Source organism: Bos indicus x Bos taurus, chromosome 18, assembly GCF_003369695.1.
Source record: "Bos indicus x Bos taurus breed Angus x Brahman F1 hybrid chromosome 18, Bos_hybrid_MaternalHap_v2.0, whole genome shotgun sequence".
In the NCBI taxonomy this organism is placed as follows: Eukaryota; Metazoa; Chordata; class Mammalia; order Artiodactyla; family Bovidae; genus Bos; species Bos indicus x Bos taurus.
The window spans coordinates 2,746,048-2,770,772 of NC_040093.1; the positions used below are offsets into that span (position 1 = coordinate 2,746,048).

The 24,725-nt window shown below is 54.1% G+C and overlaps 1 protein-coding gene across 1 annotated transcript in view; it reads right to left on the reverse strand.

The window, feature by feature from the left end:
- Positions 1-6,407, reverse strand: part of LOC113875937 (leukocyte immunoglobulin-like receptor subfamily A member 6) — a 131,758-nt gene extending 125,351 nt beyond the window's left edge. Inside the window, exons 1-9 of the mRNA XM_027514654.1 lie at positions 6,307-6,407; positions 5,857-5,892; positions 3,452-3,736; positions 3,016-3,318; positions 2,502-2,798; positions 1,972-2,274; positions 1,296-1,343; positions 608-730; positions 336-452 (exon numbers count right to left, since the gene is read on the reverse strand). Coding sequence (XP_027370455.1) covers positions 336-452; positions 608-730; positions 1,296-1,343; positions 1,972-2,274; positions 2,502-2,798; positions 3,016-3,318; positions 3,452-3,736; positions 5,857-5,892; positions 6,307-6,340 — 1,546 coding nt within the window. The 5' untranslated portion in view covers positions 6,341-6,407. The remainder of the gene's footprint in view (positions 1-335; positions 453-607; positions 731-1,295; positions 1,344-1,971; positions 2,275-2,501; positions 2,799-3,015; positions 3,319-3,451; positions 3,737-5,856; positions 5,893-6,306) is intronic.
- Positions 6,408-24,725: the final 18,318 nt, after the last annotated feature.

The following is a 24,725-nucleotide window of genomic DNA, read 5'->3' on the forward strand; positions in this document are numbered from 1 at the left end:
CTTTCTGAGCAGGGGCACCGCTGGGCGGGGTTCCGAGAGCCTCAGAGGGACAGAGGCTTGGCCCCGGTGATGTGGTGACCCCTGCCCTCCACGTGGGATTCAGGAGGAGAGAAGGCAGCCTGGGCTCGTGGTGCGTGTTTTGTGTTCGTGACATTGAAAAAGAGGGAAATGGCTTTAATTAGTGCACGTGAGCTGACAGTGGGTGTTTCCTTCTGAGTTTTTGAGTCTCTGGACAATGTTTTCTAAGCTGACCTTCTCATCTGTTAGGTTTCCCTTTGAGTGGAGCCCGAAGACCCTAGCCTCCAGGGGCCCTGGTCACCCTTTTCCCTACTCACCTGACTTCCTGCGTCTGTCCTGACCCCGGTGTAGGAGGAAGAGGAAGAGGAGGACGAGGAGCAGCAGGACGAAGGTCACCGAGACCCCGATAAGGACACTCAGGTACCACGTGAGTCCTGGGGCACCAGAGATGCCTGAGTGAGCCATGGGGGCCCTTTAACTGGGCACCTGCTGTGTGCAGAGTCGTGCTGGGGTCTGTGCATCCACATCCAGCCCATCCCACCCATTTACAGACGAGGAAACTGAGGGCCCAGAGAGGGAGATCACTCACGGGCCCTGGTGACCCAGCCTGGACGGGGCAGAGCCGGGACTGGAACCAGGGCCGTGTGCAGACTTGTGCTGGGGTCTGTGCATCCATCTCCAGCCCATCCCACCCGTTTTACAGACGAGGAGCCTGAGGCACAGAGAGGGAGATCACTCACGGGTCCTGGTGACCGAGCCTGGAGGTGGCAGAGCTGGGACTGGAACCAGGGCCATGGGCACCCTGAGCTCCTCCTGAGCTGGCCCCCAGGAGGACACCAGCTTCCTACTCTGGGGGCCCCTCACCTGCAGGGGGCTGTCCGAGGGTCTCACTTGGAGCTGAGGGTCCTCCCTTGTCCCGTCCCCTCCCCCACCTCAGAGGGGGCAGGGAGAGGGGTAGGCTTCGTGGAGGGGCCTCTGGGTCCTCTCCTCCCTCCCCACATGCTGCAGTGGAGGGGACAGGCCCCCACAGTCACCTCCTCGGGGGCTCCCTGTGCTCCTCGCCCGATGCAGGGTCACACCCAGGTCAGAACTGAGGAAATCTAAGATCTGGGGCATGGGTCTCTCCTTTTACACTGGAAGAAGCTGAGGCCTGCACGGGGGGGTGGTGATGGTGAGGGAGTCCACATCAGTGTCTCCAGAGACACCTGAACTGGCGGCATATTCAGCCCTGCTCTGCCCCGGACCCACCACCACCTCCCCAAAAGCCTCACTCTTACTCTGCTGTTCCTGACTCCACTGAGGGGCGGGCTGATCCTCTGAACCTCCTGCGGAATCAGAAAGGGGTTGAGGGTGGGGCGGCTTCTCCCCTCCTCAGCCCTGCTGCCCCCCACACGAGGCTGGGCCCCAGCATCTCCTGCTCCATGGCCCCGACCCTTCATCCATCAGCCTCAGAGCCCCTGGAGGCTGCAATTGCCCCGCTTCTCTGCCCAACTTCCAGCACTGCCCCCAGGACACCATGTGTGCTGAGACTGGAAGCAGAGTTCAATCAGATCAGCCAAGGACCCAGGGACAGGCCTGGGGCCAGTTGTCCACTCACTTTACAGAGACCCCGTTGTTTCAGGAGCTGTTACGTTTAGCCCCTGTCAGGGACTGGGGTCCCCAGAGGATTCTGGATGACCCCTGTGGCTGCGGAAGGGCTGCAGCTACCTGGAACCCACTCTGCTCAGCGCGTCTCTGAAACGGCCCCGCAGCTGCCCCTGGCTCTCTGCCTCTTCCCCCCACCCCTGAGAAGTCCAGTGACAGGATGTGGGAAAGGGCGTGGGGGGAGCGTTTCCCTCTGTCCCTCTGAAGCCTGGGTCCCCATCTGCGTGACCCTCCTTGACTCTCTGTAGAGCCCCCCAACTCCCACCCTAGAAAGGAGGGGCTCCTTCAGAGCTGACCACTGAGCCTCACCTGAGACCACGAGCGCCAGGGGCTCACTGGGCTGTGACAGCAGGTAGGGGTCTGTGCTGAGTGAGCCGTAGCATCTGTAGGTGCCCCCGTGGGCTGAGGTCACAGGGCTCAAGGAGAACTCGGCCTGGTACCGCCCGTCTTGGCCCTGGGAGCGCAGACGCAGGGGGCGATGGGCTGCCCCCTCCTTGGACAGAAGGAAGGTGTCCGTCCTGTTTCCTGACTGACACAGCAGGGTCACATTCTCCCCCGGGGCCACCGAGGGGCTTGGCCGCACCGAGAGGGAGGGTCTGTCTCTGAGCCGTCCTGCAGAGAGGAAGGGGGTGCGGGCACTGGGCCTGGTCCTGAGGAAGACTCCGTGGGCCTCTCTGGTCCCTCAGCGCTGTCTCTGTTTCTCCGAGTCTCTCCCCTCCCCAACCCCTGTCTCTCTGTCCCTCCCCGGGACCCCTTCCCCTGGTCCCAGCATCATCCCTGGGGCTCCCCCGTGGGGCCTGTGCAGAGTCTGGTCCCCGACTGACCCGCTGGCTCCTCACCTGCCACCAGCAGCTCCAGGGGCTCACTGGGCGCCGACCACTCGGAGGAGAGGCCGTGTCCACCGTAGCATCTGTACCGGCCCCCGTGAATGGTGCCCACCGGGCCCAGGGGGAAGTCGGCCTGAGCGAGCCCCACCTGGGGCCTCCGGGCAGGGCGCTGAGGGAGGTCCTGTCCCCCCACCTTGGACAGAGCGAATCTGGTGTAGCCAACGTCAGAGCGACACTGGAGGGTCAGGTTCTGTCCAGAGGTGACGACAGGGCCCTGCAGGGTCAGGAGGGAGGGCTTCCCAGACAGCCCTGGGGAGAGACACGCGCTGGGTTGTAGGGACCGCTTCCCCATGAACCCCCCCTCTCCCGGCCCGGCCCCAGGCCTCGCCGTGTCTCAGTCTGTGTGTCTGTCCTGTGAGCCCCACGCTCCTCTCCCCACCCTCTCACAGGGGCTCCCCTGGAAGCAGAGACCCCAGTACATTGTCTTGTCTGCACAAATGTATGGGATCAGGACAGGATTCCTCACCTGAGACCAGGAGCTCCAGGGGGTCGCTGGGGGCCGACCACACCCTGGGGGTGTGCCTGTAAAAGCCGTAGCATCTGAACGTCCACCTGTGCCCGGGGGTCACGGGGCCCACGGGGAACAGGGCCTGTATCTGCCCGTCGGGGTGTCGCTCTCCATCCACGGTCCAAGAGGACTCATCTTCTCCTTCCTTGGTCAGAAAGAATCTGTTAAATCCCTGAAGGGAGAGACACTGGAGGATCACGTTCCTTCCCGAGGTCACCACAGGGCTCGGCAGGGCTAAGAAGCTGGGTTTGCTGTAGGATCCTAGGAGAGAAGGAGGCAGCTGAATCCGTGGGGCTCCCCTCTCCCCCACCCAGGGCTGGGCTGTGAGAGGGACACCCCCTGAGAGCAGACCCCCTCCCCAGGGCAGAGCCCGAGGCCCCCGAGAGTCCCTCACCTGTCACCACCAGCTCCAGGCGGTCACTGCCCTCTGACCAGCCAGTGGGGGTGCTGTAGTAACATTGATAGCTCCCTGCGTGCTGCTCGGTCATCTGTGGGATGGCCAGCTGGGCCTTGTCCCCGGGCCCTGGGGGTTTCTGTCTGTCCCAGGGGACTGAGGTTCCCTCTTTATCCAGATGGAACACCTGGGCCTCCAGGGTCCCCTGACACCAGACGGTCACAGGGGTCCCCAAGGGAACCACAGAGCCCGGCTCAGCCCAGATGGTGGGTTTGGGGATGGTCCCTGGAAGGAAATCAGAGGCGAGCTCACCAGGCGTCCCCCCCAGGCCCTGGCTCTCATCTTAGTGGAGAATCACCACACAGCATAATTTTCGCATTTTAGTGGAGAATCCAGAGAAGGCAATGGCACCCCACTCCGGTACTCTTGCCTGGAAAGTCCCAGGGACAGGGGAGCCTGGTGGGCTGCCATCTATGGGGTCACACAGAGTCGGATATGCCTGAAGCGACTTAGCAGCTGCAGCAGCAGTGGAGAATTACCACACAACACAATTCACTCTCTCGCTTCTTTTTCTTGTTGGAAGCTTGCAGAGGTGTACAGCCCTCACCAGCATCCAGTTTGGGAACACTTCCATCACCCCCGCAGTGGACAGCCCCACCCCCCGCCCGTCCCAGGGGCAGGTGACTTCCCACCACTGCGGTTAGTCTCCCCACTGACGTAAGGACCCTGAGACTTGGTCACATCTTGCTCAGAATGACATGGGAGGTGACAGAGCAGCTGGGGGCGGCTCCCTCCCTGCCCACGGCCACTCCAGAGAGAGGGGCAGGGGGACACAGGGTGGGATGCCCGGCTCATTCCTGGGACGAGCAAAGCAGGGCTCTGAGTGGGTGGGAGTGACCTGTGCTGGGTCTGAAGGGACGGGCCACTGCCTGTGCTGGGAAAGATGGTGTGGGGGGGTAGGTGTATGTGCAGGTGTGTGTGTGGGGTGTATATATGTGTGTGCGCATGCGGGTGTGTGTGGGGTGTATGTGTGCGTGTGCAGGTATATATGTGTGTGGGTGTGTGTGGGGGTGTGTATGTGTGTGGGGGTGTGTATGGGGATGTGTGTGTCTGTGAGCAGTATATATGTGTATGGGTGTGTGGGGGTGTGAATGGGTGTGTGGGGGTGTGTATGTGTGTGGGGGTGTGTATGGGTGTGTGTGTGTGTCTGTGCGCAGTATATATGTGTGTGCGTATGCGGGTGTGTGTGGGGTGTATGTGTGTGTGCAGGTATATATGTGTGTGGGGGTGTGTGTATGTGGGCAGGTATGTGTGTGTATGTGCACGAGTGTGTGTGGGGGTGTGTGCATGTGTATATGTGGGTGGGTGTGTGCATGTGTGTGTGTGTGCATGTATGTGCATGAGTGTGTGTGTGTTTGTGGAGGAGTTGGAGCACAGGTCTGGTCCCACGTTCCCTGGCGGGTGAGGGTCACTGTGTCCAGGGTGAGTCTGCAGGGACCATCCCTGGGTTTTCTCAGTATTCTCTTCCTCCATCCCAGTGTATTTCCGTGTCCTTGTCACTGAGGCTTCTGGAAACCCCACGTGTCTCAACTAGGCAGGGGCGTGGTGGGGGTCGTGGTGGGGGGTCGGGGGTCGAGGAGGACTTGCAGCCCTGAAGCAGGAAGTTGGCCTCAGTTAGGGAAGTCCCTACAGGCAGGGGCCGGCAGAGTGCGCTCCTCACTCACTCGTTCACCCACCCCCTCCCTCTTTCTTTCCCCCACATCTAGTTCCCATCCATCTGTCCATCCGTTTACTGAGGCCTCCATGTGCCTCTGGCTCCACAAATACGGGAAATACCCGGCGCCTGCCCAGGCCGAGCTGCCCCCCCGGGGGTGGAGGGAGGGGGTTCCTGAGCTAAGAGCACACGTGGAGGACTGTCCCCGGGCTGAGGGGCAGGGCGGAGAAGTCACCGTGGGGAGGGCCGGGAAAACCCAGTGAGCGGCCATCCTCACAGGGCGGGGGGGGGGGGGGGTGGCGGGGGGCCGCGAGGGAGGGGGTGGTGCAGGGGAGGCTGGAGGAGGAGGCTGGAGGAGACTGGAGACGGCCGGGCTGGTCCTCAGCAAGCGAGCGCTGTTTGCACGGGGCTGCGGGACTCGGGGCGGGGCGGGGGGGGGGGGGGGCGGTCTGGGCTCGCGGGGGTGGCGGGGGGAGGAGGGCGCGAGCTGGCGGGCTCAGCACGGTCCTGAGGGTCGGGTCGTCCCTGCGAGGCCATCGAGGGCAGAGGGGGGACAAGGGAGACCCGGGCCAGGGTCCCCCCCTGGGGCTGTTAGCAGCTCGGGGTATAAGCCAGGGCCCCCAGACCCCCCGATCCTCTCCGCTCTCATCGAGGTCCGTCTTGGGGAGGCGGGGGTTTGGGGGAGACTCACCCTGCTGGGTGCGGGCCGTCTGGGCCAGACAGAGCGCTGGAAGAGAAGCTCTAGTGAGAAGGTGCCCGCCTCGCAGTTTCCTCACTGGCCGCAGTCTCGGGGCCCTCGAGGAGCCGTGGGGTGGCCGGGTGTCTTTCCATCATTTCCCAACACCGCCCCCCACAACATTACGTCTGAGTGCAAGCCCTCTCCTCGCTCTGAAGAAATCTCAGACAACCCGACCCTCTCCTCCAGGCCAGCCCGGCTCAGTCTGCGCTCACCCCACACCCAGTCCGTGTCCAGGACCGAACCTTTCCCGTCACTTGGGTCTGGGCCAAAGCTGAGGGCGCAGCCCCGGGGATGGAGGGGGAACCACGTTGCCCCCCAGGATTCTGGCGTCTCCTGGGCTGGAGTCAGGGCTGAGCAGAGCCCCTCTGCCCCTGGAATCCGTCCCAGCACCCCCAGACTCACCCAGGCCCAGGAGGGTGGAGGGCCCAGGCGCCATGGCCCAGCCCTGTCTCGACGCGCCCTGGATTCGGTGCTGAAGGATGGAGCCTGCAGTCTGCACAGAAGGGGATGTGCCCCGGGCCTTTATGGGGCGGTTTCCAACCAACAGCCTCACACAAAGGGGAAGAGCGCCCTCTCCGCCTGTCACACTTCCCCCTAAGGGGACCCAGGGGCGGCTCCCAGCTGTTCCTCCCTCTGGGCTCCCAGGAGGCTCAACTCTTCTCCGGGTGCACCCCGAGGGGGGAGCCCCATTCTCCACCCGTGAGCAGAACACACTTTGTGCAGCACACCGACTTGACCATCAGTCCCGACTCTGTTCTTGGGCAAAGAGTTGCATCACTTTATGCCAACGGTTCCTCGTATTGAAAATGGAAAACTCCGAAACCCTCCTCTGAGTGTTTAATATTGCGATATATGTTACATTCCCAGGAGGTGTCAAGTGCATTAAAAATATCTTATCACATGTGTTCTCTGCCCCTTTCCCCAGGCGGTGCTGGAACCGGGGGAGGCAGGGCTGGCCGGTGAGCACACACAAAATCCCAGAGCTGAGTGATGGGGAGACAGACCTTGAGACCTGGCGCTGGGCCTGGGACCCAGTGGGGCCCTCAGCTGGGAGCTGAAATGAGAACAGGGCTTGGGGGTGGGAGGCGTGTGTGCACACGGAGCCTGCAGGACAGGAGCCCCGTCATGGAATCCCTTGTCCTCTGTCCCTGAGGCCAGGGAACAGCCGCTTCTCCCGGGAGGAGCTCTGCCAGGTGGTGATGGTGGTCTACACAGCACCGGTGCTCAGTCTTCCTATTAACAGAAACCTAGTTCTATCTGAGGGGCTGTGTTCCAACCCTGGACTAGGGAAGAGGGAGTGGAGAGGGTGTGGTCTGGGCTGAGCAAACCTGGCATTCTGTTGGCGATGGATACGGTTTCTCGCTGCCCACCGAAATATCTTTATTTCACTTCCAGTTTTGAAGGATGGATGTTCCCTTGAGTTCTAGGTTGGCAGTTAGCTTTTTCAGCACATTAAATATGGCATTAACCACTTCTGTGCAGATAAACTGTGCCTCCTCCTGTTGCTCCTTTGAAAATTATGTCTTTCCCTGCTTTTAAGGTTTTGTCTTTGGGTTTTTCAGCAGTTTTTCACTGATGTGTTTCTGTGTGTGTGTTGACTTTTATTGAAGTATAATACACAAAAAATTGCACATGTTGAACGCACAGTTTGGTGAATTTTCACACATTGAGCGCTCACGTTTTCCAGTAACTTAACTCCAAAGGTAATGACTTTGCTGACTTCAACAGCATGGGTTAAAATTGCAGGTTTTGTTTCTTTATCTCAGGGTGAATATTCTCTGCAGCCTCTTTGTGTGTGTGTGTGTGTGTGGCTTCCTCTGCTCAACCGAATATTTTAAGATTTGTCTAACACTCTGGGTTCTGTGGAGTATTTTACTGTGTGAATCACCACCATGCGTACATCCCCTCCAGTGTAAAGAGGCATTTGCTTAGCTTCCAGTTTACATTAGAATGGAAAGTGTTGCTTTGAATGTCTTAATTCATGTCCAGCGACGAGCGTATATGTGCGTTTCTGTTGGAATAAACCTCGGGGTGTAATTGCCGTGTGTTGTGCTGTGCATTTATTCAGTTCCAGTAGGTACTTATGAATATGTTTCGAAGTGATGGCATCAGTTCACACTCTGAGCATTCTGGTTGCCCCACATCCTTAACCCGCCCCTCTGCTTTCCCACCTTCTTATTTTTGCCCCTCTGTGAGGGGTGGTGGTACCTTTGTGGTTTTACTTTGCATGTCTCTGGTAACTGATGAACTTGTGAAATTTTCCGTCTGTCCTTGGCCATTTGGATATTAATTTTATTTTTGTGAAATGTCTATTTGAATCATCTTCTCATTTAAAAATTGGGGCTAACTAACTTTATTATTTTTTTTTTTTTTTACTAAATAACGGGATACTTTCTCATTCTTATTAGGCACGTGACTTTTTTTGTCAGATGTGTTTATTGTGAATATTCCTATTTTAGTGGAGGTTCGCTTATTTTTGGCCACACGGCATGTGGGGATCTTAGTTCTCCAACCAGAGAGCCAAAGCTCTCCCCCTGGAAGTGGAAGTGCAGAGCTGTAACCACTGGATCACCAGGAAGTCTCCTCATTTCTCTTATCTTATTGAAATATATCTGATGTGCAATGTTATGTTAGTTTCGGGTCCACCTCATAAGGATTCTACATTTGCATATGTTCTGAAATGATGACCACAGTAAGTCTGGTAACCATCCATCCCCACACAGATTTATTACAATGTTACTGACCGTATTCCTCAGGCTGTAGTTACATGCTTGTGACTTATTTATAACTGGATGTTTGTCCCCTTCATTGTTTTGCCCCTCCAGTCCCCCTTCCTTCCTGCAACCACCCATTCGCTCTGTTTCTATGAGTCTCTCTCAGACTGTTTTCTTTGTTTTGTATTCTAGATTGCATATATGAGATCATACAGTAATTGGTTTTTCTCTATCTGACTTATTTCACTTAGCACAATGCCCTCTAGGTCCACAAATGTTGTTACAAATGCCAAGATACACACACACACACACACACACACACACACACGTGTAAAAGATTATTACTCAGTCATAGAAAAGGTGAGAGAACCTGTCTGTGCTCCTCCTGATGGAATAACATGAAGTTGACAGGAGTCTGTGCTTAGTCACTCAGTCGTGTGCGACTGCGACCCCATGGACTATACAGTCCATGGAATTCTCCAGGCCAGAATGCTGAAGTGGGTAGCTGTTCCCTTCTCCAGGGAATCTTCCCAATCCTGGGATCAAACCAGGTCTCCCACATTCCAGGCTGGTTCTCTACCAGCCGAGCCACCAGAGAAATGCGGGTCATAGAAAACAAGGACTACATAGGTAGAAAACGCATGCAAGAGACTCAGACACACACCACATCTCCTGTGTCCATTCGCCTGCTGAGTGCTCAGTTAGCTGTTTCATATCCTGACTGTTGGAAATAACGATGCATCGAGTATCGCCATGCATATAACCTTGTGAATTGGTGTTTTTGTTTTCTTTGGGTAAATACCAGAATGGGCCTTGACTGGATCACGTGGCAGCTCTATTTTTAATAGTTTGCGGAACCTCCGGGCTGTTTCCCACAGTGGCTGCCCCAGTTTACATTCCCCCAACACTGCACATTTTCATATGCACCACCACGGTGATTTGTGTTGAGGTATGTTTTTGTGCCACTACCACACTGATCCAATCACTGTAGCTTTGTAGTATAGTTTGAAATCAGAGCGTATAATCCCCCCAGCATTATTCTTCTTTCTCAGTTATTGGGATTTTTTTTTTTTTGCCATTAGGGGTCTTTTGTGTTTCCATAGAAATGTTAGAATTGTTCATCTCATTTGTGAAAAATCCCATTGGTATTTCAATAGGGATTGCATTGAATCTGCAGATTGCCTTGGGTAATATAGTCATTTCAACAATATTAATTTTCCAATCCATAAGCATAGAATATTCAGGAACATCTCCAGGAACACCAGCCCTCCACACTTCCCTCTGCTAAGCCCCCATCTGTCCGTCTGTCTGCCTGGGGTCAGAGTCAAGCCAGGTTTTAGGGGAAATGCACCATTCTAACTGTGATCGTTAATTTATGTGTCAACCTGCCTGGGCTAAGGAGCCTTGAAGTGGAGTCTCTCAGTCGTGTGCAACTCGTAGTGACCCCATGGACTGCAGCCTATCAAGCTCCTCCGTCCGTGGGATTTTCCAGGCAAGAGTACTGGAGTGCATTAGGCATGTCTTCGAAGGAGACTCTGGAAGAGATGAGCCGGGTTTAGTGGCTGAGAGAAGGGGTCCACCCTCACAATGTGGGCAGCTCCACCCCATGCCCCGGGGCCCCCACAGACCAAGAAGGGCCAGGGGGTGAATTCCCTGCCTCTTCTTGCGCTGGGACGTCCAGCATCTCCAGTCCTCAGACTCAGAGCCCCTGGTTCCTGACTCCCCAGCCCCAGGCTGGGCCTGACACTGCCGTTCTCCTGGTCTCGGCCTTCACACCCACACTGACTGTCACACATGCTCACTGCCGCTGTCACACACCCACGCTGACACTATCATACACCCACACTGACGCTGTCAGCCACTCTCCTGGGTCTGCAGCAGGTCCTGGGACAGTCTCTCCACCTCCTGAACCCTGAGGGTCTGTTCCCATGATGGCCTCCTCTCAGAAATCCCCATACAACTGTGTGATGACCTGTCCGTCCTGGAGAGTCCTGAATAATACGGTAATGGTGGGAAAATAACACACAGAGACAGAGAGGAACACAGAGAGAGGCAGAGAGAGTGAAACAGGGAAACTGAGCACAAGAATGGAACCGGAGGAAACAAAGGTGAAGACCACCGAGTTAGGACGCAGGTCTCTGCAGGAACTAACCGCGAGTGTGAATAACAAATGAAAGATCAGTACTAATAACGAGCTGGGGGCTGGGCACCCTCCTCTGAGCCAGGACAGAAACCTCCCAACTGGCAAGATACAGCCCGCCCTGAGGTCAGAGCAGGGCATCAGGTGTCCACATGGGTCTGTGGCCCCGTCACTCAGAGCTGGCCGACCTTGGGCAAGTTATCTAATGTTTCAGTCCCTCAGTTCTTGCAGAAAATGGGAGAAGAGAGTAGGACATTCTATGGAGGGTTCCTACCAGGCTTAAATGTGCAAATGTTTGCACAGAACTAAAATAGTCATTGTAGGAGCTGGCTGAATCTAGGATGAATTATTAAAATATGCTTCAGATGTATAAGAACACTTAAAAATACCAGATCTGCAACAGGCATGCTGGTTTCTTGTGTCTGCTCATTCATGTCTGACTCTGCGACCCCATGGACAGTATCCTCCAAGCTCCTCTTTCCATCGAGTTTTCCAGGCAAGAATACTGGAGTGGGTTGCCATGCTCTCCTCCAGGGGATCTTTCCCGCCCAGGGATCCAACGGGAGTCTCTTGAGCCTCCTGCATAGGTAGGCTGGATTATTTATGTTTCTATTAAAAATAATAAAAGACACACAAATTGGGAACTGAACTCTGCTGTGGTCTAGCGGGATTTGGGGGTAACGTTCCCATTTGCACTGAGTGGGAACCACAGGTCTGACTGCACAGTAAGCAGGACAGTGACCACGCATGGGATCGGAATTCTCCTGGCGAGGGGTTCCTAGTGACCCTGCATCCTTGGTGGCACTCCGGGGCCGTAGTCGTGCGGACCCCAAGTGTTTCTTTGTTGAGACAGCGTGGAGTGGCCTCATTTAGAAGCCCTGTAACTTCAGCAGTGATGTGAAGTGATCAAGTGGGCAATTGTGGCTGGACCTGAATCTGTGGGAAGTGACATTAAGAAAGAATACAGAGACCCTGGAGAGGAAGGAGGGGATCTGTTCCTGTAACACAGACATGAGGTCCATCCAGGTGTCTGTGATGGTGGTGTGGGTGGGGGTAGGGGTCAGGGAGAAAGGTATGAGGTCTCCCAGGTGTGGAATTCAGAGAGCGCTGGGCGGGCTGACATCGTGCACGGGGAACGGAAGACGAAGCTCTGACTCAGGCAGAGACGGGGGTCTGCTTTCTGCACACCCAAGGCCGGGTCACCCCTTACCCATTCTCACGGTCGGAATGTGTGTTTCAGCTGTGTAATTATTACAGCCAATAGACTCCCAAAGTCTAAGGCCTCTTGATAGGAGTTAGTTCCTCCCCCAGTAAACAGGTGAAGCTGATTCTAGCTCAGCACGGTGGTGATTTAAAATGCTGTGTATTTTTAAAATGTGAAGGATAGTGAGGGAGCCATCAGGAGACGCCTCGCTGTTGAAAAGATATTTTGCAACTCACAGTTCCCAGGAGTGGGGAGCATGGATGCCACCCACCAGGGTCACAAGACGAAGCTCCAGAGACAGAAAGAAGATGGAGTGAGAGGGGAATGTGGGCAAGAGCCTTTATTGTGGTTGCCACAAGAAATAATGGACAAAAAAAGGTAAGCAGCTTGGGATTGGCTGGTTTAATGATCTCAGCGGGTTGTGGGGTGGAGAAGGTGTCCCTTGTTGGCCTGTACCTGGCCCCGGAGTGTCAAGGGCAGGTGGATAGTGGCCCAGACTGTGGAGACCCGTAAAAGAGGTGATGGGGGTGTAGACTCTGGATCAACTGGTTTGTGTTGGATAATTGCTTGGCTTGGTGGTAAAGAATCTCTGCCAATGCAGGAGACTCAGGTTCAGTTCTTCGGCTGGCAAGGTCCCCTTGAGAAGGCAATGTCAAGTCACTCCAGTATTTCTGCCGGGGAAATCCCATGGACAGAGGAACCTGGTGGGCTACAGCCCATGGAGCTGCAAAAGAGTCTAACACGACTTTGCAACTAAACGACAACAGTTTGTTAAGAGCACCAGGAAGAGGATTCCTGCTAAGAAGCGGGTAGGAGGTAGGGGGCGGGGGAGGAAGAGGGAGGCAGGAGGCCGAGGGAGGCAGGAGGCCAGAGCAAGTGACTCAGACATATTATTGGCTCATCCAGGAAAAGGTGTGTCCAGTTTGAACCCTAAAATTAAAGGTCCAGTTATTTTGCAGGCAAACTGAGTTTATTTAGGAATGGCCGAGGAATTGCAATTCAGGACATTCAAACTGTGGCAAACCAGCGTCAAGTCCAGAGAGCAATGGAGAGGAATGTTACTTTATACAGAAAAATGAGGATGCTTGAAGGGATGTGCTTTAAATGCAAATCTGTTAGAGAAAAGCAAGCTGTGCAGATGGGATGATTTCTCATTGGCTGGAATGTGGATGTTTCTCATGGCTGGACTGTGGCTGTTGCTGATTGGTTAAAATTTCAGTGTTGCTGATTGGCTCAGCTGTGGCTGTTTCTGACTGGCTGGTCTGTGGCTGTATCTCATTGGCTGGACTGTGGCTGTTTCTCACTGGCTAAAATTTTGCTGTTTCTGATTGGCTCATCTGTGGCTGTATTTCATTGGCTGGACTGTGGCTGTTTCTCACTGGCTAAAATCTTGCTGTTTCTGATTGGCTCATCTATGGCTGTATTTCATTGGCTGGACTGTGGCTGTTTCTCACTGGCTAAAATTTTGCTGTTTCTGATTGGCTCATCTGTGGCTGTATCTCATTGGGTGGTCTGTGCTGTTTCTCATTGGCTAAGATTTTGCTGCTTCTGATTGGCTCATCTGTGGCTATTTCTTATTAGCTGAATTTTCACTGTTTCTTATTGCCTGGGCTGTGGCTGTTTCTAAATTGGGAAAGGAGTACTTCAAGTCTGTATATTGTGACCCTGCTTATTTAACTTATATGCAGATGAAGCACAAGCTGGAATCAAGATTGCTGGGAGAAATATCAATAACCTCAGATATGCAGATGACACCACCCTTATGGCAGAACTAAAGAGCCTCTTGGTGAAAGTGGAGAGTGAAAAAAAAATGGCTTAAAACAACGTTGAAAAAACCAAGATCATGGCGTCTAGTCCCATCACGTCATGATAAATAGATGGGGAAACAATGGAAACAGTGAGAGACTTTATTTTGGGGGCTCCAAAATCACTGTAGATGGTGACTGCAGCCATGAAATTAAAAGATGCTTGCTCCTTGGAAGAAAAGTTATGACTAAGCTAGACAGCATATCAAAAAGCAGAGACATTATTTTGCTAACAAAGGTCTGTCTGGTCAAAGCTATGGCTTTTCCAGTAGTCATGTATAGATGTGAGACTATAAAGAAAGCTGAGTGCTGAAGAATTGATGCTTTTGAACTGTGGTGTTGGAGAAGACTCTTGAGAGTCCCCTGGACTGCAAGGAGATCCAACCAGTCCATCCTCAAGGAAATCAGTCCTTAATGTTCATTGAAAGGACTGATGCTGAAGCTGAAACTCCAATACTTTGGCCAACTGCTGTGAAGAACTGACTCATTTGAAAAGACCCTGTTGCTGGGAAAGATTGAAGGCGGGAGAAGGTGACAACAGAGGATGAGATGGTTGGATGGCATCACCGACTGGATGGACATGAGTTTTGAGCAAGCTCTGAGAGTTGGTGATAGACTGGGAGGCCTGGCGTGCTGTGGTCCATGGGGTCACAAAGAGTCGGCTACACTGAGCAACTGAACTGTGGAAGTTTCTCAATGGTGGGACATTCACCATGTCTCATTGGCTGGAATTTCCCTCTTTTTCATTGGCTGGGCTGTAATGGCTGTTTCTTATTAGCTCATCTGTGGCTGTTTCTCATTGGCTGGACTGTGGCTGTGTCTCATTGGCTGGACAGTCACTGTGTCATGCTGGGCAGTCACTGTGTCTCATAGGCTGAAATTCCTTGTTTCTCATTGGCTAGATTGTGGCTGTTTCTCATTGGCTGGACTGTGGCTGTGTCTCATTGGCTGGACAGTCTCTGTGTCGCATAGGCTGAAATTCCTTGTTTCTCATTGGCTAGATTGCGGCTGTTTCTCATTGGCTGGACTGTGGCTGTGTCTCATTGGCTGGACAATCTCTGTGTCTCACAGGCTGAAATTCCCTGTTTCTCATTGGCTGGGCTGTGGCTGTTTCCCATTGGCTTAACTGCTTCTCATAGACTGGGCTGGCCTATTTTTCATTGTGCTGTGACTGCTTCTCATTGGTGGCTGTTGCTGGACAAGAAGAAAAAAATCATCATTTTTCTGCTGGATTGTAAAGTAACCATCCTTCTACCCAGCAATGTAAGGTAAGCTGCAGCAGAAAGCAATGGTGAAAGAGCTCTGCCTCGGGGCTTCCCAACTCTATTTTCAATTCATTTTTACTGTACATGTATCACACATGTTAAAGCATCAACTTTACAGAAACCTGAAACAGGACTAATGCAACAGGTACAGGGAGCTCTACTCCACTGTCATCCTGGCAGCCAGGCACCACTCTCAGTGTGCTGCCAAGGTCGCCCAGGGCATCCGCATCCACCAGCAGAATGACCAACAGTGAGGATCTTGTGAGGGAGGGTTTGGGGCCAGGCCTGGAAGCAGCTCCGTGCATCCTGCTCACTGTGAACGTCATCCCAGGACACACATAACTGCAAGGAGGCTGGGAGACCATCTCGCTGGGCGCCCAGGAAGGGAGGACATGGTGCTGTGGGCAGCCACAGTCTTGTCACACAGGGGCCACCTGTCCCTATGGGCACCTGGGATCACACGGTGGGGGTGTTTCTAGTCTCCACTGCTTCCTACCCGACCTCCTCTTACACAGAGGTTCTAGGACACAGGAAATAGACTCTCAATAATTCATTATTTCAAAAGCTAGTGGAAACAGAAGGACACATCCCTGCAAGATGCGTAGAATTTAGAGTGAGGCATTCAAGCCCAGAGGAGCCCACGAATGGAGGTGGTGATGCGGACGGACACCCACTCAGGAAGACAGGAACCAGCTGCTGTGTTACCTTAGGTGCAAAAGGGGTCTTTGCAAGTGTGACTGAGTTAAGGCTCTTGAGAAGGGGAGATGAGCTTGGATATTCTAGGTAGACTCAATGTAATCACCAGAGTCCTTATAAGAGAAGCAAGCGGGTCAGAGAGTGAGATGAGACATGACCACAGAAGCAGGAGTCCTAGTCAGAGGGAGGATCTGAAGATGGAGGAAGGGGCCATGAGCCAAGGAGTGCAAATGGCCCCCAGACGCTGCAAAAGGTAAAGGAATGGAGCCTCCCGTGGAGCCTCCAGAAGGAACACAGCCCTGCCCACCCCGGATTTCAGCCTCGTGTAACTGATCTCAGACTTCTGCCTTCCTGAACTGTAGGGAAATAAGCTGCGTTGTTTGGTGCTGCTGTGTGAGTGGTAATTTGTTACAGCAGTTGTATGCTTGTAGGGATGAATGGCCTCCAATCCCAAATCTGACAGGCATTAGCCCGGTGAGGGGTGAAGGTCAGGTCAAGGACAGTGTCCTACAGCTGCTGGGCCCTCTCGTGTTTGGGGAATGCATGGCGTCCAGTGGGAATGAACTGGGGTGGGGTGGGAGATGGGGGCCTGCCGGTTCCTCCGGGTGGACCTAAAGCCTGAGAGGCCCTCCCTGTGCAGTCATGGCCTCACCAACTCCCTTGGCCAGCCCACCCTGCCCACACGTGGGTGTCTGCATGAGTGTATGTGTGTGTACAGTGTGTGCATATATGTCTCTGTGTGTATATGTGCATTCAGGGGGTATGTATGCATGTATACACTTTACACTGTGCAGGTGTGTTTGGGTACATATTAGTGCATTTGTGCATGCATGGCTGTGTGCTTGTGAAGGGATGGGAGCTGTATGCAGGTGGGGCAGCTCTGCGCCTTCACCCAGACACAAGTCCCCTCAGACACACTCTTGGGTCAGAAAACACTGATTGTCTTGTTTTTGTCTTGTTTCCCTCACTGAGTTTTGGGGGACGGTGGAGCAGAGACTGGGACCTACAACCTGTGTACCCAGCGCCACATGCGGGGCTGATGCTCTTGGACCTGTGAGAACATTGACTGACGAACAAGGTGAAGTGTGATCCAGAAAACTGGGTATCAGCTATCAGCTACATGAGTGCAGCCCAGATTCAAGATCACCACGCGCACTCTAGGAAGGTTTGCAGAGTCAGCTCAGAAGACAATGAAAACGCATCTCTGGGGGTAGTGGAGGATTCACAGAACATGTCTGAAATCAGCTGAACAACTGTAAGAACATAACTGGGTCTCTGGAAACAGCCAAGCACCAAAGCTGGGTCTCTGGAAACAGGTGCTACACCTTCTCTCCAAGGAGCTAGTTAACTGTGGGAGGGACCACATGGATACTGAAACTCCCAGAAGTTGATGGTGGGTCTCAGGACTCTAGTTCTTGCCTGCAGCAGAATTGACTCGATGACTTTCTAGAAAGGAATGATTCCACAGGGAAACCCTCTCAACGTCCGTTTTAGGCTTTTGCAAGAGTGACTTCCCTTCTAGGCTGCCCAGGCATAACCATCAGCGGTCCCTTCCCTCTCCTAGTGTGCCAGTGGCCCTGTCCCTCTCTCAGCGTGGAGCCCGGCCCGCAGTGACCCTGACCTCAAGGGGGCGGTGCAGAGCCTCGGCCAAACCCCCGAGTCTGGGGTCCAGTCTGGCTGCCCTGGGCTGGTTCCTCCCTTCCAATCCTTGCCCTTTTGGACAAGAACCTGTGACCTCCTTTCTGCATAGGAAAAGGGACGGAGGCTCTGAGAAGGTCTGGGAAGTGCCACCCACGATGGGCGGTCCTGGCATTACTGCCATCAGGCGTCTGGTGCAGGGTCATCTAGCCAGGTGGGTGCTGTTCCCAGGGTCCTTATGAGTGTCAGAGACACCCCGGTGCCCTGTGCCTGCTAGCCCCGTGCTGCGCTCTCACAGTCCCTGAGCCAAGCCCGGGAGAGGGCTGTGCCCCCATCCCAGCACAGGCCGCCTCCCAGACACCCCTCCAGGCGGGGATCAGCTACTTACCAGCCGAGGAGCAGCACTGAGTGGTGGGGGAGCTGACGCCTCCAGGGGCTCCTGTGATGGTGGGGGGACAGGAGAAGGACTGTTGCTGTGTGGGGGCTGCCCAGGGTCTGTTCCACTCAGCCTGGCGGCTCTCCATCCTGAGCATCCAACCATGGGCCACGCACGGCCTTCACTCAACCCCGGACAACACCCCGAGATTCCTGAGAAAAGGGGCCTGGGGCCAGACAAGGCGGAGCCCCCTGCTCCATCGTGCTGGGGTCACACCCTCTGTACCTCCCGGAGCTGTGCCCCGCATCACTGCCCAGACTTTTCATGGTGACCTCCTCTGGTGGTGACCTCCTCTGGGTGTGGGGGGTCAGAGTGTGCTGGATGGACCCCGACTCCAGGACACCCTGGGAGCTGACCACACACAGGACAGTCACGGCCTCCCCCCAAAGGTGCCCTGAAGCACCATCCAGCCCTGGTCCTTGTGACTTGCCCGGTGAAGAGTGGACCTCACCACGGGGGAGGGGGGCGGTGGCGGGCAGTCGGCCTGGAGGAGCCACACATTCTGACCCTTGTCTGGGGGACAAGACCCAGGTTCCACTGAAGGGGTCTCTCTCCCCCATCTCCGGAAGCCCATTCGCAGCAGCCCAGCAGGGTCGGATCTGTGCGCCCCCCACCACCGATGCTGGGGCTCAGTGTCCGGGCCCTCGTGATGTCCAGGTGAGACCAGGCTCAGGGAGCTGAGCCAGGCGTGGAGGTGGGGGCTACTCTTCATTGCATTGCGTGGATTTCTCACTGCAGCGGCTTCTCTTGTGGAGCATAAGCTCTAGGGCGCGAGGGCTCAGAAGTTGTGGCATACAGGCTTTATTTGCTCCGGGGCATGTAGAATGTCCCCCGGGGCCAGGGACCGAGCCCATGTCCCCTGCATTGGCAGGAGGATTCTTATCCACGGGACCAGCAGGGAGTCCAAGGAGTTGTCTTCCGATGGCAGTACTATGTGGTCAGTCTGATCCTCATGTCCTGCGTTATTGAGCTCCCCTCCCTCCTGAACAGTTCTGGCGCCTCCTCTGGGTGGCCCCCATACCTCCCTACCTGTATCTGGACACCCTCCCTCTTTGACCCGCCAGGACCCAACCCCAGGGAGGCAGGCTCTGCGGCTGCTGTCCGCGGTGCTGACCGGGATTCGACGGTTGAGTCTGGTTTCGGCACCACGGTCAGAGTCTATGAAGGCAAGGCAGCCTCCACCATTTCCTGCTGTCTCGGTGGGCCAATTTTCATCAGCTGAGCCCCATCCATGGTCCTCTTGTGTGGTCTCCACGCAGGAGTTAAACAAAACATCCAACCAGAGCATGTGGGTAAACTGGAAAAACACCAGGAGGGTCGTAGTAGTTGACAGTGACTCAAATTCCGTTCATGATCCATGCACCCCGATGAGGAGTACAGTGCCGAAGCTCGTGGTGCTGGCGCCGCGCTCAGCGTCACCACCGCTGGAGCAGCCAGGGGGTCATATGATGTTCGTTTTCCTCTACCCGCTCAGAACTGTCTTCTACCAGACCAGGGTCAGCGTACCACATATCTAGGTTTGGCCCAAAGATAACAGACTGGGCTCACACCAAAGCAGGTTTCAAAACCTAGATCTGCCTCTCATTTGCTCTGTGTCCTTGGGAACATCGTTATGCCTCCCTGAGGCTCACTTTGCTTTTCTGTGAAATGGCAGTAACAATGGTGTCTACTTAATGGGAAGCAGATGGTCAGAGACTATTATATTCTGTTTCTCATAGGAGGCGAGCAGTTTAGCTAAGAGGCAGGATCTGGAGGAAGAGGTCCTCGGATTGTATCAGAATCCTGACTGATGCTGAAGCTCCAATACTTTGACCACCTGATGCAAACAGCTGACTCACTGGAAAAGTCCCTGATGGTGGGAAAGATTGAAGGCAGGAGGAGAGGGGGCGGGAGAGGATGAAATGGTTGGATGGCATCACCGACTCGCTGGACATGAGTTTGAGTAAACCCCGGGAATTGGTGATGGACAGGGAGGCCTGGCATGCTGCAGTCCACGGGGGTCACAAAGAGTCAGAAAGGACTTAGCAACTGAACAACAGCTGCCTTTTATTAACTTTGTGACTTAGACAAAGTCATGCCACTAGTTTGTCATCTACCAAGTGAAGATAATGCCAGGACCTGCTCTGTAGGGTTTTCGTGAGAACCTAAATGCTTTACGTGTGATGCATGGGGTAAAATGTCTGGCACGTACTTGGCATGCATTCAAGAAAGCAGGCTGTTATCACTGCTATTACCACCACCGTCAGCACCAAGCACCTAGACACAGTCTGAAAAACTACTTCTGCTTGGTGATGACTGCTGCTTTTATGAATTATTCTTAGGGTTTCTGTGAGGGTCCTTAGACCTCTGATACTGATGAAGAAACTAAAGCTACAAGCTGAAAAGTGACTTGCTGAGGAAACTGGGGCTCCAATCAAGGCCATCTGACACCAATGCGTGGTCCCACCTGCCCCCCTTTAGCAGCAAGGCAGGAAGAACCTTGGGAATCCCCCACCCCCATCCCCAGATGGAAGACCAGGGCTCATGGTAGTTTGACCAGAGGTTTGCACAAATTATCTCTAAGCCCTTCTCTATTTCCTCACCTTTGCCAATTGTGCCCGGATACTCCCTTCCTTCATGGACCCTCCGGTGGATCCCAGGAGCTTTTCCTGCTGGCGTTGCAGCCAGGAGGCGGGAACTGCAGTCATTTGGAAATATTGTCGGTTATCCAACCACGGGGAGGAGGAGCTCTGGCATCCAGTGGGCGGAGCCCTAGGGCTGAGCTGAGCATCTCACAGTGCACAGAACCCTACACCCCACAAAAAATGACCTGGCCCCAAATGCCAATAGCTCTGGGTGCAGAAACTCTGGTCTGTGTGTAAGAGACCAACACAAACTTGGAAGGTGTATACCCCACACCAGTTTCATGAGAATTGGATTGGATGAGGTCATCAAAACCTTATTGGTAGGGTTACTTTTCCTTTCTACCTTTGCAGGGACAGGGGATTCCCAAGCGGTCCACTGGTTAGGGCTCTGCACTGTCCCTGCCGAGGCTCTAGGTTAAGTCCCTGGTGGGGGAACTAAGATCTCACAATCTGTGTGGTGCGGATTCCCCACCACCACCCCCAAATCCTTCCTTTCTGTCTTTATAAGGAGGGAGTATCATTTATGTCACTGAAAAGTACATTTACAAAAAAGAAACAAAAATAGCAGCGGGTGTATCCAAACCAAAGAAACCAAACTGCTTCTAAACTGTAGGGAGGGGGGAGGGGGGAGGTTGCGGGGGTGGGGGCGGGGTGTTGGGGGATTGCAGGCGTCGGCCCTCAGAGCGCGCAGCTGGAAGGAGTGGGGAGCTCCAGAGGCTGGCCTCAGCCCTAGGGCTCCACCTGCGGATGGTGGACGCGATCCTGTCTCTCTCTTCAGCCTCTCTCCTGATTTCTCTCTTTCTGTCTCTCCCTCCCTCCCTTGGTCTCAGTCTCACCCGGTCTGTCCCTACCCTCCCTGGCTCCCTCCCTTCCCGCTCTGCCTCTAGACGGAGGCTCTTTCAAAGTCCTTTTGGTTCTTGGAAATACCTCCTGATGGCAAAACGCGAAACCTGGGTCACTCCCCCGATCAGCAGCATCCTCTGCTCGCATCCCTGAGCAACAGGGGAAATTCCACACTTCCGGTGTAGGTCAGCGCACTGCCAGCCTTGGGAGGGGCCCTGCCACGCTGACTCAGTTTCCTCGTCCGTTCAGTGGGCCTAATGCACCTGCCTCATAGGTTGGTTCAAGGCCTAAATGAGAGAGCATGGGAGCAGGGCTTGGGACAGAGCCTGCTCACAGCAAGGTGTTCCGTAGATGTCCTGCAGTTTGACCTCTGGGTAGGGAAGATCCCCTGGAGAAGGGAATGACTGCCCCCTCCAGTGTTCCTGCCTGGAGAATCCCACGGACAGAGGAGCCTGGCGCGCCACAGTCCTTGGGGGTCGCAAACAGTCAAACATGACTAGGCAACTGACACTTTCGGATCTGAACCAGCTTCCCTTCCCTTCCCAGCACAGCTGAACCTCATCACCCAGGCCAGGGCCAGCAGGACAGAGCCCCACAAGCACCCCCGCCTACTAGTCCAGGCTGCAGCCTCCCCTCCGCCCTTCCTCCTGCTTTCCAAGTGGAGCCCCTGCTGGGGAGCTAAACCCTCCTCAGGTGCCCTAGATGGGGCTACCCGACACCTGGACCACTGGCCGAGTGGTGATTTCCTTGTAGAATCAATGTGAAATACCATTAAAATTTTAGTTCTGGCCCCACTAGCTACAGTTCAAGTGCCGACAGCCACATGTGGTTATTGTACCGGACGTGCCCATCATTCCAGAAGGTTCAGTTCAGTTCAGTTCAGTTGCTCAGTCGTGTCTGACTCTTTGCGGCCCCATGAACTGCTGCAGCACGCCAGGCCTCCCTGTCCATCACCAACTCCCAGAGTCCACCCAAACTCATGTCCATTGAGTCAGTGATGCCATCCAACCACCTCATCCTCTGTCGTCCCCTTCTCCTCCTGCCCTCAATCTTTCCTGGCATCAGGATCTTTTCAAATGAGTCAGCTCTTTGCATCAGGTGGCTAAGGTATTGGAGTTTCAGCTTCAACATCAGTCCTTCCAATGAGCACCTAGGACTGATTTCCTTTAGGATGGACTGGTTGGATCTGCTTGCAGTCCAAGGGACTCTCAAGAGTCTTCTCCAACACCACAGTTCAAAAGCATCAATTCTTCTGCATTCAGCTTTCTTTATAGTCCAACTCTCACATCCATACATGACTACTGGAAAAACCATAGCCTTGACTAGATGGACCTTTGTTGACAAAGTAATGTCTCTGCTTTCTAATATGCTGTCTAGGTTGGTCATAGCTTTTCTTCCAAGAAGCAAGCGTCTTTTAATTTCATGGCTGCAATCACCATCTGCAGTGATTTTGGAGCCCCCCAAAATAAAGTCAGCCACTGTTTCCACCATTTCCCGATCTATTTGCCATGAAGTGATGGGACTGGATGCCATGATTTTAGTTTTCTGAATGATGAGTTTTAAGCCAAGTTTTTCACTCTCCTCTTTCACTTTCATCAAGAGGCTCTTTAGTTCCTCTTCACTTTCTGCCATAAGGGTGGTGTCTTCTGCATCTCTGAGTTTATTGATATTTCTCTTGGCCATCTTGATTCCAGCTTGTGCTGAAGGTTCTGTGGGACAGATCCCCAGCCACCCCCCCACCCCCGCCCCGCCGGCTCCGAGGTCCTGTCCATCATACAACCTTCCTCTCCTGTATTTTCCATCTCTCCTCAGGGTCGGCCTGCCTGAGTTCAAATCCCACCCACACAGCTTTACAGCTGCATGAACTAAGTTTCCTAAGGCAAAACAAAGTGGAAAACCCATTGGGAATAGTAATACCACCCTCCTCTCACCCACAGAGTTATTCCAAAGATTAAGATTACCTAAGAAGAGAGCTTAGAACTGCTCCTAAACGATTCCGACCCTTCCATGAGCATTAGCTGCTATTCTTGTTGTTATGTACTTTCTTCAAGATGCTGAAATAAGTTCATAGCCCCTTTTTAAAATCTGCATGAATGAGTTCCAAAAGAGACTGCCAAGTGGGAAAGAAGTGGCGGCCCAAAGTCACGCAGCGAGTCCCTTTGCGTGTGTTTAGCAGCTGCGTCTTTGGCCGCACAGGGTCTTGGTTGTAGCACGTGTGATCTAGTTCCCTGACCAGGAATTGAACCTGGGCCCCCCTGCAGTGGCAGCACGGAGTCAGCCCCTGGACCACCAGGGAGGCCCCGCCTTTGTGTGTTTAAAATGTGTTTACTTAGAGCACCACGTTGATCAGCTGTTCTTAAGCCGGGCCTTTATCCCCCTCCTGGGGGCCGTTTGGAAACAGTGATGAGTCTAAATCACAGGGAGGAAGAGCTACTGCCATCGGCGGGTGGAGCGCTGGGACCCTGCCAAGCATCCCCCAGTGCACAGGCTGCCCCCACCACAAGCAGTGACCCAGCCCCAGATGTTGGTAGCTCCCTGTCGGACCACAGGGCTACTCGTAAGAGCTCAACCCAGTGGAATGGTGCATTGCTGTTGTTTAGTCGCTCAGCCGTGGGCGACTCTTTGCGACCCCATGGACTGTGGCCCGCCAGGCTCCTCCGACCATTCGATTTCCCAGGCAAGACTACTGGAGTGGGTTGCCATTTCCTTCTCCAGGGGATCTTCCCAACCCAGGGATTGAACCTGCATCTCCTGAATTGGCAGGTGGGTTCTTTACCACTAAGCCAACAGGGAAGCCCCTTGAAAGGTGTATAAAGTGAAGTCGCTCAGCCGTGTCTGACTCGTTGCCACCCCACGGACTGTAGCCTGCCAGGCTCCTCCACCCATGGGATTTTCTAGGCAAGAATACTGGAATGGGTTGCCATTTCCTCCTCCAGGGGGATCTTCCTGACCCAGGGATCCAACCCAGGGGTCTCCTGCACTGCAGGCAGACTCTACCATCTGAGCCACCAGGGAAGCCCTGGAAGGTTTATACCTCAAACTAATTTCATGGCCTTGGACTGGACAAGATCATCAAAACCTTACTGCTGCTGCTGCCACTAAGTCACTTCAGTCGTGTCCGACTCTGTGAGACCCCATAGACCGCAGCCCACCAGGCTCCCCCATCCCTGGGATTCTCCAGGCAAGAACACTGGAGTGGGTTGCCATTTCCTTCTCCAGTGCATGAAAGGGAAAAGTGAAAAGGAAGTCGCTCAGTTGTGTCCAACTGCAGCCCACCAGGCTCTTTCGTCCATGGGATTTTCCAGGCAAGAGTACTGGAATGGGGTGCCATTGCCTTCTCCCAAAACCTTACTAGCTAGCGTTTTTTTCTCTTTTTCAAGGAGGATGTGTTCAGGTACCCTTTATGTAACTAAAAATTACTTTTTTGAAAAAAGAAACAAAATAGCGGCAAATGTA